Genomic DNA, 13,952 nt, shown 5'->3' on the forward strand with positions numbered 1-13,952 from the left:
GGCCTGAGGTTGCCTTGAGTCCTCATAAGCAAGATGAACCCATGGAGTGTCCAGAAAATGCAACCCCTCTAAGCTGGCACTGAGACTGGAACAGACGTGTATGTGTGTGTGTGTGTCTATGCACATGCACTTGTCTGTGTGCATGTGAGTGTGGGGGTGTGGGAGGAACCGACTCTTTCCAGTAAGAAGAGTGGAAATGCAAAGAAATGCTCTGTATTACTGGAACTGCCTCCTTCTTGTGTGCAATACGAAGAAGTAAAAGAAAGAGAGATTGACTTAAAGCCACTGATGACTCAGGGTCCTCTGTCACTTCGGTTCCTAAGCACACACTTCAATGAGAAGGTCTAATAGGAACCCTGTTCTGAAAGAGATACAGATTCAGAGCTGGTAGGCCACCCCTGAGACTCTTTCCTAGTGAAAGCTCTAAGCAGGATACACAAAACTCTAGCAACACTTTGAAGATGCTTGTATTTTACTGTGAGGATTTTCTGTACTTGAATTCCAAAGGTCACTCCCTGGGCAAGCAACTTTGTGAGAGGAAAGGCAGAGTTAGCTCGACCAGGACATGAGAATTTGGAAAGAAGATTTGAGGGCTGTTAGTGAAGTAGAGTAGGGGTAGGGAGAAAGAGGGAGGAAAAGAGTGGAAAAAGAAGAGAAGATGTTGTGTCATACCCTGTAAAGAAGGTCAAGTAGGGTGAATGGTAGGAAAAGCCACTAGATTTGGGGTTACAGTATTACTATGTGTCGGGTCTGGGCAGAATCTGCTAAGTTGAACTGTGCTATCAGCTCATTCCGTATGGGACTGGCTGGACACAGTAAAGAAAACACAATTTATGCCAGAAAAAAAATGCCTTCTTCCAGCAAAACCATGTGTTCACGATAGCAAACCAAGTGGAAGAGATAGATAAGACCAAGGATATTAAAGTGTCTAGGATCTCTGATTTGGATGTCTGAGATATCTTTTAGGTATTTTTAGGTAAGTGTCAATCCCTTGGATGAAAAAATCCCCTGGAGAAGAAAATGGAACCCACTCCAGTATTCTTGCCTGGAAAATCCCATGAGCAGAGGAGCGTAGTGGGCTGCAGTCCAAGGGGTTGTGAGAGTCAGACATGACTTAGCAACTAAACAACAACAAAGTTTTAGATGAGTGGATGTTAGGAAAACACAAAATCATTGCTGAAACTTTAACTGAATCCAGAATTATACCAAGAAACAAGTATGCCTGAAAAAAACATTAATACAGTATATGTTTGTACTAGAAGAAATCACAGAATATTTATTATTATATTTTGTAAAACACAATAGTCAGAAGACATGCTAAAGTCAGAGAACTTTGTGTAACACAAACTTTCAGTTTTTTTCCACCTTCAAACCTCCATTAAAGAACTGAAGTGAGAAGAGAGGGGTGTTGAGGTAACCTCAAGTTGTTTGTTTCTTGCCTCTTCATACAAATGTTATAAACTTTATGCAACAAACTTTCTTTACATGTAGACAACCACTGTAAGTAGAAAAAGATTTATTCATTTGTTCAATAAAATTTCATTGGCTGTGTGCTAGGCATTTGGCACAACTTAAGAACCACATGCAGAGTACATCATGAGAAACCCTGGGCTGGAGGAAGCACAAGTTGGAATCAAGATTGCCGGGAGAAATATCAATAACCTCAGATATGCAGAGGACACCACCCTTATGGCAGAAAGTGAAGAAGAACTAAAGAGCCTGTTGATGAAAGTGAAAGAAGAGAGTGAAAAAGTTGGCTTAAAGCTCAACATTCAGAAAGCTAAGATCATGGCATCCAGTCCCATCACTTCATGGGAAATAGATAGGGAAATAGTGGAAACAGTGGCTGACTTTATTTTTCTGGGCTCCAAAATCACTGCAGATGGTGATTCAAGCCATGAAATTAAAAGATGCTTCCTCCTTGGAAGGAAAGTTATGACTAACCTAGACAGCATATTCAAAAGCAGAAACATTACTTTGCCAGCAAAGGTCCATCTAATGAAGGCTGTTGTTTTCCCAGTGGTCATGTGTGGATGTGAGAGTTGGACTATAAAGAAAGCTGAGTGCTGAAGAATTGATGCTTTTGAACTGTGGTGTTGGAGAAAACTCTTGAGAGTCCTTGGACTGCAAGGAGATCCAACCAGTCCATTCTGAAGGAGATAAGTCCTGGGTGTTCATTGGATGGACTGATGTTGAAGCTGAAACTCCAGTACTTTGGCCACCTGATGTGAACAGCTGACTTATTTGAAAAGACCCTGATGGGGAAAGATTGAGGGCAGGAGGAGAATGGGACGACAGAGGATGAGATGGTTGGATGGCATCACCGACTCGATGGACATGGGTTTGGGTGGACTCCAGGAGCTGGTGATGGACAGGGAGGCCTGGCTCGCTGTGGTTCATGGGGTCACAAAGATTCGGACATGACTGAGCGACTAAACTGAGCTGAACTGAACTGAAGAACCACATGTGGCCCCAGGTTCATAGGAAACCTTACCTATTTCTGTAGTAAGACAGCTCATTTGGAGCCCCTATCTAGATGGTTCAAATAAGCCTTGTTGACTCCAAGGCTAATAAGTCAGTGACTGCATTGTGATGTAATGGGCACAGATACCAATGGGGCACAACTTCCATATCCTCCCTTCTCCCTACATTTCAAGTCAGGATGTCGTTATACTCTGGACAGTCTTCTCAACTAGTAGATATGATAGATGTGGTGGAGTAACTCCTCTTTCTTCCTGACAGGATTGATGCTGAGCCCAGCCTTATCTGTCAGTCCAGGGAAAGCCCAAGGGTCTAGTTCTCTAGTACCATCATTACAACAAGCAGCAGCTGCTGCCCTGTTTATCTCCAAGACCCCCTCTATCAACAGTATGCCCTCCCACCTATTCCTAAAAAGATCAACCCAGAGCCATCCCTTCCCCTGAGATCTCTCAAATTTGCTGCATTGGAGACTGGAGGCCTCTTCCATTGCCTCAGAGAGTGAGAGCTGATGTTTTCATTTGCTTTTCTATGTCTGTCTTTCCTGGTAAGGGGAAGCTGGCAAAAAGAGAAAGAAGCATCTTTGAGGTGACCACTTAAGTACAAGGTGAAGTTTCATCCTTAAGAAATTTGTTCCAGTCTTACACAAACATTTGCTCTTAGGCCTTTGCTTATTAATGGGTAATAATAGCAATAGAATTTTTCAAAAGAAACCCTCATACACCATTATACACACAAACACATGCTTTTTCACATTTTTTTTTTACTTTGGTAAAAGTCATATAAAATAAAATGTGCTATTTTAAGCATATTTAACTGTACAGTTCAGAGACACTAAGTACATTCATGTTGTTCTGCAACACTCACCATCATCCATCTCTGGGATTTTTCACCTTCCTAAACTGAACCTCTATCTCCTTTAAAAACTAACTCCCCATACCTCTCTTACCCCTACTCCCTGACTCCTGGCATCTACCAGAGTCCTTTCTGACTCTGAATTTGAAATTCTAGGTACCTCATGTAAGTGGATTCAAACAGTGTTTTTTGCACCTACTATATGCTGGAATCCTTTTTTTAAGATTAACAAATATATGTCCTGAAAACACATTGTACCTTCCTTTTATTTCCCCTTGTGCTTTACAGTAGGTTCTCATTAGTTATCTATTTTATAATAGTATCAATAGTATATATATATATATATATATATATATATATATATATATATGTTAATCCCAGTCTCCCATTTCATCCCACCCCCACTTTAACCCTCAGTGTCCATGTATTTGTTCTTTATATTGTTGTCTCTATTCCTGCCCTGCAAATAGGTTCATCTATCCCTTTTTTCTACATTCCACATATATGCCTTAATATATGATATTTGTTTTTTTCTTTCTGGTTTGAACACACTTTTGGGGGTCATTTACAGAATTTTAGCTACAGTTTGGTATGGCTCAGTCAATTGAGTTCAGTAAATCAGTCGTGTCCAACTATTTGCCACCCCATGGATTACAGAACACCAGGCTTCCCTGTCCAACACCAACTCCTAAAGATTGCTCAAACTCATGTCCATTAAGTCAGTGATGCGATCCAACCATCTCATCCTCTGTTATCTCCTTCTCCTCCTGCCTTCAATCTTTCCCAGCATCAGGGTTTTTTCAAATGGGTCAGTTCTTCGCCACAGGTGGCCAAAGTATTGAAGCTTCAGCTTCAGCATCCATACTTCCAATGAATATTCAGGACTGATTTCCTTTAGAATTGATCAGTTTGATCACCTTGCAGTCCAAGGGACTCTCAAGAGTCCTTTCCAGCACCACAATTCAAAAGCATCAGTTCTTCAACCCTCAGCCTTCTTTATGGTCCAACACTCACATCCATGCATGACTACTAGAAAAACCATAGATTGCACTATACGGACTTTTGTTGGCAAAGTAATGTCTTTGCATCTATGTTTGTCATAGCTTTTCTTCCAAGGAGCAAGCGTTTTTTCATTTCATGGCTTTAATTTCACTTTTATCAAGAGGCTCTTTAGTTCTTCTTTGCTTTCTGCCATAAGGGTGGTATCATCTGCATATCTGAGGTTATTGATATTTCTTGTGGCAATCTTGATTCCAGCTTGTGCTTCATCCAGCCTAGCATTTCACATGATGTACTCTGCATATAAGTTAAATAAGCAGGGTGACAATATAAAGCCTTGACATACTCCTTTCCCAATTTGGAACCTGTCTGTTGTTCCATCAGTTCAGTTCAGTTCAGTTCAGTCACTCAGTCGTGTCCGACTCTTTGAGATGCCATGAATCACAGCATACCAGGCTTCCCTGTCCATTACCAACCCCCGGAGTTTACTCAAACTCATGTCCATCGAGTTGGTGATGCCATCCAGCCATCTCATCCTCTGTCATCCCCTTCTCCTCCTGCCCCCAATCCCTCCCAGCATCAGAGTCTTTTCCAATGAGTCAACTCTTCGCATGAGGTGGCCAAAGTATTGGAGTTTCAGCTTCAGCATCAGTCCTTCCAAAGAACACCCAGGACTGATCTCCTTTAGAATGGACTGGTTGGATCTCCTTGCAGTCTAAGGGACTCTCAAGAGTCTTCTCCAATACTACAGTTCAAAAGCATCAATTCTTCAGCACTCAGCTTTCTTCACAGTCCAACTCTCACATCCATACATGACCACAGGAAAAACCATAGCCTTGACTAGCCAGACCTTTGTTGGCAAAGTAATGTCTCTGATTTTCAATATGCTATCTAGGTTGGTCATAACTTACCTTCCAAGGAGTAAGCATCTTTTAATTTAATGGCTGCAATCACCATCTGCAGTGATTTTGGAGCCCTCCAAAATAAGGTCTGACACTGTTTCCATTGTTTCCCCATATATTTCCCATGAAGTGATGGGACCAGATACCATGATCTTCGTTTTCTGAATGTTGAGCTTTAAGCTAACTTTTTTTTTTTAACTTTGCAATATTGTATTGGTTTTGCCATATATCAACATGAATCCACCACAGGTATACACGTGTTCCCCATCCTGAACCCTCCTCCCTCCTCCCTCCCTGTACCATCCCTCTGGGTCATCCAAATGCACCAGCCCCAAGCATCCAGTATCGTGCATCGAACCTGGATTGGCGATTCGGTTTTCACTATCTGTTTCTAACTATTACTTCTTGATCGGCATACAGATTTCTCAGGAGGCAGGTAAAGTGGTCTGGTATTTCTATCTCTTGAAGAATTTTGCACAGTTCTTTGTGATCCACACAAAGACTTTGGCGTAGTCAGTAAAGCAGAAGTAGATGTTTTTCTGGAACTCTCTTGCTTTTTCTGTGATCAATCATATGTTGGCAATTTGATCTCTGGTTCCTCTGCCTTTTCTAAATCCAGCTTGGACATTTGGAGGCTCTTGGTTCATGTACTGTTGAAGCCTCTCTTGGCAAATTTTGAGCATTATTTGACTAGAGTGTGAGATGAGTGCAATTGTGCAGTAGTTTGAACATTCTTTGGCATTGCCTTTCTTTGGAATTTGGATGAAAACTGACCTTTTCAGTCCTGTGGCCACTGCTGAGTTTTCCACATTTGCAAATTTGCTGGTATATTGAGTGCAGCATCATCTCTTAAGATTTGAAATAGCTCAACTGAAATTCCATCGTCTGCACTAGCTTTGCTTGTAGTGATGCTTCCAGGGTCTGCTTTACTTCATATTTCAGGATGTCTGGCTCTAGGTAAGCGATCACACCATCATGGTTATCTGGGTCATTAAGATCTTTTTGTATAGTTCTGTGTATTTTTACCACTTCTTCTTAATATCTTCTTCTTCTGCTAGGTCCCTACCATTTCTGTCTTTTATGACAGAGAAAATGTATGGCTGGCACACCTTGAAAGGCACGTTGACAAATTAAAACTCAAATGACAGAAAGCTAGAATCCACTGGTTGTGATCACTCCTACTTGCCTGTGTTCTGTGTCCTCACATATGAGAATATTCAAAAGCTGATATTCTGGATATTATAGTACATTATGTGGCTTTGGGGATTTTTCCAAATTTGATGAAATAATGATATTTTGTTTGTTATTTTTATTAACATTATTTCAAATCCTGTTAAGAAATATGTACAAAAGGTAAATAAATGTTTAATGTATGAAAGGATCCAGCTTTCTTAACTGTTGGGTATTTTAATGAAGAAAACATGGTTATGAAAGGGGCTTCCCAGGTGGCTCAATGGTAAAGAATCCTGCCAATGCAGGAGATGTGGGTTCGCTTCCTGGGTTGGGAAGATCCCCTAGAGAGGGAAATGGAAACCCACTCCTGTACTCTTGCCTGGGTAATCCCATGGACAGAGGAGCCCAGTGCACTCCAGTCCACAGGGATTGAAAAAGAGTCAGACATGACTGAGCATGCATGCACAGCTCTTCTGTCCATGGGAGTTTCCAGGCAAGAGTACTGGAGTGGGGTGCCATCGCCTTCTCCGAAAGGGACATTAACAATACAATTAAAGGTGAAGTCATGGTGCATTCACAGCTAAGAACCACATGACAAAAATTACTTTCTTCACATTTGTTAGAATTTAACTAAGCAGAAAAGCATAAGATAGAGGATACTCACAAATTATTATTTTTCAAATTTCTGAACAGAAAGAAAGAGAACGAGGTTCTAACTTGGCCTTCATATTCCGACTGCCTTTTGCTGCTGGAAGGGTGTTCAGTATCAGCATGTTGGACACACTTCTTTATCAGGTACTCAGTGTTTCTTTCCTGTTGCTCTCTGAAGCATTTATTTTCTATTTTGTTTAGATCCTATCAAACGAATGATACAACTAGTGTTTCTCATGTACTGTCAACTTAAATTGGCTCTGAAAGTAACCCGATATTTTATTTCATGTATTTAATGAATGATCTAAATGTGCCTATGAAAGACATCATAAGAAAAAAATTATTTTTCAGAATACTATATGAAATGATATTAGGCATTCTTTGACACCAGTGTCCTACAATGTTTCATGTGACATTTGAATGCATTTGCATATTCCTTTACATATATAACTAAACTATAAATAAGAGTTAAGAAAAAATTACTAGGTTAAGAAAAAGACACCTTTCTTTCTAATGCACATTTTTTAAAAATGATACCAAATAATGTCAGTAAACTGTCAAATCAAGGACATTTTCAACATCTGATAATTTTGCCTACTTTAGAAACATGTAAGGAAAATTTTACAACCTCTAAGAACCATTCAGTTTGTTTCTGAATGCCAGAGTTTCACATTGTCATTTCATCATTGCTAAGTTCACAGGATTTTATTTTATACAAATACACTAATTTTTTAACTGTGCCAAAAGCTGAACAGCAGCAATATTTCATATTATTTGATTCAAGTATTCAGATAATTTCTAAATATATCTGTTAAGGAAACAAAAAGATATTCATAGGGCTTTAAACAAAAATCAACAACAAAAAAAATAGTTGAAATATTTGATTGTAAATTTTAGTCATTACAAACTTTTAAAAAATATTCTCTTTTGTTCAGCTTATAGTTTTTTGTTATTAAAAATATAGAATTGTTTTCCTAATGTCCAATACCATGCATAAAATTTAAACATATCACAATATCCTAGAAAATAATAATTTCTCATATTTTTTGAGGACAGCTTAACTGTACATGTGTATTTAGCACACTAACAAGATCGATTTTTATTTCTTTTTTTAATGGAGGCTTAATGATTGGAGAAGGAAATGGCTCCAAACCCACTCCAGTATTCTTGCCTGGAGAATCCCAGGGACAGAGGAGTCTAGCAGGCTATAGTTCATGGGGTCACAAGAGTCAGACACCACTTAGCGACTAAACCACCACCACCTAAAGTGGGCTTCCTTGGTGGCTCAGACTGTTAAGAATCTGCCTGCTAATGCAGGAGACCCAGGTTTAATTCTTGGGTCAGAAAGACCCCCTAGAGAAGGGAATGGCAATCCACTTCAGTATCCTTGCCTGGAGAATTCCACGGACCAAGGGGGTCAGACACAACTGAGTGACTAACACTTTCACTTTCAGTGATATGATAGTGCTTCCCTGGTGGCTCAGTGGTAAAGAATCTGCCTGCCAATGCTGAAAACGCAGGTTCAATCCCTGGGCCGGGAACGTCCCCTGAGAAGGAAGTGGCAACCCACTCCAGTATTCTTGCCTGGGAAATCCCATGGGCAGAGGAGCCTGGCTGACTAAAGTTCATCAGGTTGCAAAAGAGTCCGGCGTGACTTTAGTCACTAAACAACAGCAACGCCATGATAACCTTTAACATAACCTTTAAGATGTGATAACATATTCACACTCTAAGCTATTCTGTTTTTCATATACACGATAATACATATTTTATTTCTGTTGCAGTCATTTGTGAAGGACTATATGATTTCTATCACCAGACTTCTGTTGGGATTGGACACTACACCAGGATCGGGATTTCTTTGCTCTGTAAGTTACTACTGTCTGAAGTGGAAGATGATTCTTGTGGGCAGTTCTTAAATCCATCTATCATGCTCTTTGGCTGACTCTTCTATATCATTTATTTATTTATTTTTCTAACAAGTGCTCAAAGAATAGTATCCTGGTTTTTTTAATTAATTAAAAAATGTTTAGGGAAAGCATTATTTAAATTAATAATCTTGCAGATAGCCATTTGGAGCAAAATTCACAAGTGTTTTTTTTTTTTTTTCCTCCCCTAGCTGGCATTTGAGATGAACAGTTTCTGACATACGATGTCATACTGCCAAGGAAAACACTGATCATGTTGTTTAACTTCTGTTCCCTGACCGGGCCTCCTGTAGGGGAAGCATGAAATCCTAACCACTAGACCAACAGGGAATTCTCTAACCTCTCTGTTTTATAAAAGACTGTGCTATGTCCAAGTGTATTTCATTAAGTGTCTTATTAACAATTCAAATTCGTGATTAGCAGAGAGGGAGCAGCACTTATGCCTCTGTCCGGGAGTCCTGTGCTCCTTCTATTGCACACCTTTCTCAGTAGGGATGCTATAGAACTTTGGATGGGCTATTCGTTTTTGTGCTGGAGTTATCCTTTGCACTTCAGGATTTGTAACATCAGCAGACCCAGTCCACTAAGTCCCAGTAGCATCCTCTAGTTATTTCAACATTCAAACAAGTCCTTACATACAGGTTTCCAACAATTCCCAGTCAATTACCAGTGATGTTGCTCACTGAGATGGAACTAATGCAATGCCGTGCTGCCACAAATTGAGCAGTGGGTTTCTTAAGTTTGAGTTAACCTGAGGGATAAGGTTTAGACGGCAGTAAATAACTTTAATATATGGGTAAGCACTTAAGAAATGTTGCTTTGAGATTTTAAAATATCAATGAAATCTACTTTTAAGGAATGAAAAATAACCATTGGGTTTTTTATTTCTTAAAAATTTTGTATGTAAATAATCCAATTATATTTATTACAGATGAAGATCACAGAGGATGACCTATGGATTAGGACTTATGCCAGACTTTATCAGAAGTTATGTTCCTCTACTGGAGATGTTCCCATTGGTATTTACAGGACGGAATCTCAAAAGCTTACTACATCTGAGGTTTGGAAATATCCACATATTCCTATCTTAATGTTTAATGTGATTGAAAACTATGATTCCTAAACCTAGAAACTTATTTCTGAAATATTGGCCATTAAATTATGTCAGGAATTTCATAAAGTATTTTTGGCAAAAGTGATATTCTAGAGTTTGGACTCTGAATGCTTTTTGTAGGTTTTCAGGAAGTAAATTAATTCTAAATAACCTTTTGACACATAAGAAAAGTTCTCAGGGCAAGCAATCTAGTTTGTAATATAATCTTAAACTCCAGTATATTAGCATTTGGAAAGAAGGAAACAGAGATAAGTTAGGGAGCATGAAACTCACATTTTTTCAAACTCTAGGTTGAGAACTACTTTGGAGACAAGGAAAAAACCCCAGGAGCAGTGCCAGACCCTGGCTCAATAATCATAATAGCAAACTAGAGCCTATTAAAAATGGAACAAAATTTACAGTGCCTGCATATGACTGAAAACATATCTATATTTTAATTTGGCCACACTGTGTGATTATAAATTATGGTTTATATTCTTGAAATATTTATCTTCTTCAGATACCTCAAAGTTATTCAAAATTTTGTTTAATCATTTCTTTCTTTGGTCTTATGTGAAACAGAACCTCAACTATGAGACTTAGATTAATTGCATGCATTTTAATAGTCATGTAATCATTACATCAGCTTGTGATTAAAATCAATGAATCTGTGTGTGGAAAAGAACTTTATAGGAAGCATAAGGATAATGGAGTAGATTTTTATTTTCTTGTTACAATTTATAGTTTGACATTTAAGTAAGTGATATTGAGGCCAGAAGAAAATAGTTCCGTTTTTCTGAGATGTTCTTTGCTGATTTCACTGCAACTTCAGAGGTGCTAAAAGATGTTTTATTGCCATTTCTGCAGCTGAATCTGAGTTTAATCTGAGGTTTTCATTGGCTGTGGTCCCCGTGGTTCACACCACAAAGAGCAGGACCAAACTGGAGAAAATCAGGAATGACTGATGGGAAAAGCATACCAGACAGTTAAATATGTAAGACAGCTTGGCAGATATGCCTAAAAGTTTAAGAATATTGCATCCAAAAAATATTATTAGATTAACGGTTAAGAGAAAAAAAGTGCTTTCACACCTAAGCAATTAACCATGTCTTACTCAAGCTTGATAAAGACAAAGATTTCCACATAGCAGAGTATTATTCCTGTTTTTATCTTGTAATATGGATTTTGTAAACTTGAAAACAGTTAATTCTTCCATTGGTCAAGTTCATATCCATGTTTGTCATTTTGTATTATTAAGAGACTTTGTTGTATGCTGTTCACAGTGTAGATAGGGAAAAGATAATTGAATATTCGTACTGTCATCAAGGAGCATTTAACACTACATCTCAGTCAGTTCTTCCCATCACAAATCAGCAAAATATTTATAAATCCTCAAACCTCCAGCTTATATTAAAAGCACACATCCTTGGAAAAAATAAAAGAATGCTAAGTTACATGAAGATAATATCTGCTGTCTTCCTATACTGAGTTCAGTTCATCTTTTGGAACACAAATTTTTGTTTAAATTTTATATACTATCTATTACAGAAAAAAAGAGGCAATTTAAATATTACAATAAACTTCAAGTACTTTTACAGTAAAATATATTAGTAAGGGCAAGAAATTAATGTTACTTTACATCTAAAATGACCTGACTGCTATAGTTGAAAAGGAATTCTAGTTTTATTTTTCTGGCAAATAAGGCAAAAATAAAACTGTTGAGTTATATAATAATTGTAGTTTGATACACAAAAAGATGTAAGTTCATCTATAGAAAGATTTCTTTTTCCTGATCATTGTTAACAGAGTGAGTATATGTTTCCTTATATGAGATTTAATATTTAGAGATATTTAAGAGATAGATAACATGATGAACATTATCTCACTTTATAGTTTTGCAAGATGCTAAAGTACCAAAAAAGGTGGTACTCAATAAAATCTCATTTTATAAAATCAGACTCTTTCGTGTCTGACTCTTTGCGACCCATGGACTGTAGCCCACCAGGCTCCTCTGTCCGTGAGATCTTCCAGGCCACAATACTGGAGTGGGTAGCCATTCCCTTCTCCAGGGGATCTTCCCAATCCAGGGATCGAATCCGGGTCTCCTGCATTGCAGGCAGATTCTTTGCCATTTTAACCACCAGGGAAGCCTCCAAATTACATTAATATAAATATTTTAGTAAGGCTTAAGATAAAAAAAAGTTTTGAAACTGGAGCTGCTCATTCTCTACCATTTTCTCATCAGTGTTATTCCATTGTGCCAAGTGTTAAGAATCTGGAGACAAACAGTTCCAACAAGCCTATATTCATATATTTTTAATGTGTTTCTTAATATTTGTAACAATAGTGACAATCCTAAATAGTGGGTTAGACTTGAATTACAACAAAAATTATAACTGAAAATTTCACTTCTGCCTTTTGAAGGATGAAGATCATGTTATTCTGTAGAACTGAAGAACAAGATAACATGATTTTTATAACCCCTAAATGTTTAGGGCTTATATATTGACTGGGCAGATCAATTTTTAACCTTTATAACATATTTGAAAACTCAAAATATTTCTATACATTTACTTGAATGTATATGTAGGGGTGAAAAATAATCTTATTATAGTATCTAAAATTTTAAAAAACAGTACAACTATTAATACCAATAATGATTATTGAATATCAATAATGATGTCAGTTTCATCTCATGAATATAATCCTTTATATCTTATCAATTTTTTTAAATTTTCTATTAACACCACATTAACTTTTCATCAAATCATAGAAAGATGATTTTAGATAAAAACCTAACAACAACTTTTTGGCAAGTTTTTTAAATATTAGCTTATTCTTTACATAATTTTATTCAAAAGTGCTATGATAAGTAATCAAACACATAATTAGATGATAAATGTTATGTGGTATCTGTCGTACATTGTCCTGTTGCTGATTGTTTTGTGTATGTACTGTTTAGTTATTGTTTAAACTGTAATTTGTGTGTTTCTTTTCCCTCCCTTTGTGTCAGTGTCGAGAAATAGCATCACAAGTAAGTATTTTGTTTGTCTCCCTTTCTTCAAATGGTCTAATATAATGAGTCATTGAAAACAATATTAAAGGTTAAACTCAGTAGTTCAGATTTTAAAAGAAAACAAGCCGAAATGGTTTAATATGTTCTCTTCAAGTTAGTGTATCTATATTTCCCTAATATGATTGCAAATTAATATTACCTATTTGTCTTAAATTATGTTTATGTATTGATCCAATCGCACATTTTACTGCGTGGTATCATTACCAGCTAATCACTTACTGGATGCAGATTATCTGTCCTCAAGGGACGTGCCACCTTCTGTGCAGTCAGCTAGGACTGAAAAGGAATGGAGCTCTTGACATAAAAACATACCTTTAGTTTGCTTCTTAAGGTATCCTGGACCCCCTAGGAACAGTTATGGGAACAATAGGACCTGAGATGGATTCCTTCTTATACATTTATATTCCTGAAACCTCGATTTCTCTTTATGTGATTTGCATTTTTTATTTTATTTTCCACTTTCTTCATGTAGATCATGTTAAATAATTGCCATTATGGCCTTAGTACTTAACACAAACTCCCAAACATTAATAGAATTAAAGAAACTATTACACATATAAGTATTTTCAACTTTAAAAATTGCATTTTGAATGTCAAAGCAGTGGTACAATTCAGCCTACTGTGGAATAATATCACAAGTATAAAACTTTTGTGTCAAAATTACCAACCAAAAATATGAGTCTTATTTTTGAGCTTGTTGGAGTTCTGTATTATCATAATTCCAGAAATTTTGACAGAATGACTGGTATTTTCTCTACAATTTGAAACCATGCAATAAATGCAAATGTTTATTAAAT

General features: G+C 37.3%; 1 protein-coding gene across 8 annotated transcripts in view; it reads left to right on the forward strand.

Annotated features, from left to right (window-relative positions):
* The window catches only part of KCNT2 (potassium sodium-activated channel subfamily T member 2), a 436,001-nt gene that overhangs the window by 378,135 nt on the left and 43,914 nt on the right, over positions 1 to 13,952 (forward strand). For 5 of the 8 annotated variants that reach the window (XM_070767900.1, XM_070767905.1, XM_070767902.1 and 2 more), the window contains 4 exons: positions 7,101 to 7,202; positions 8,843 to 8,926; positions 9,918 to 10,046; positions 13,093 to 13,113. In XM_070767900.1, coding sequence (XP_070624001.1) covers positions 7,101 to 7,202; positions 8,843 to 8,926; positions 9,918 to 10,046; positions 13,093 to 13,113 — 336 coding nt within the window. The remainder of the gene's footprint in view (positions 1 to 7,100; positions 7,203 to 8,842; positions 8,927 to 9,917; positions 10,047 to 13,092; positions 13,114 to 13,952) is intronic. The other 3 variants (XM_070767901.1, XM_070767903.1, XM_070767906.1) reach the window with 1 other exon arrangement.

Source organism: Bos indicus, chromosome 16 (genome assembly GCF_029378745.1).
Source record: "Bos indicus isolate NIAB-ARS_2022 breed Sahiwal x Tharparkar chromosome 16, NIAB-ARS_B.indTharparkar_mat_pri_1.0, whole genome shotgun sequence".
NCBI lineage: Eukaryota > Metazoa > Chordata > Mammalia > Artiodactyla > Bovidae > Bos > Bos indicus.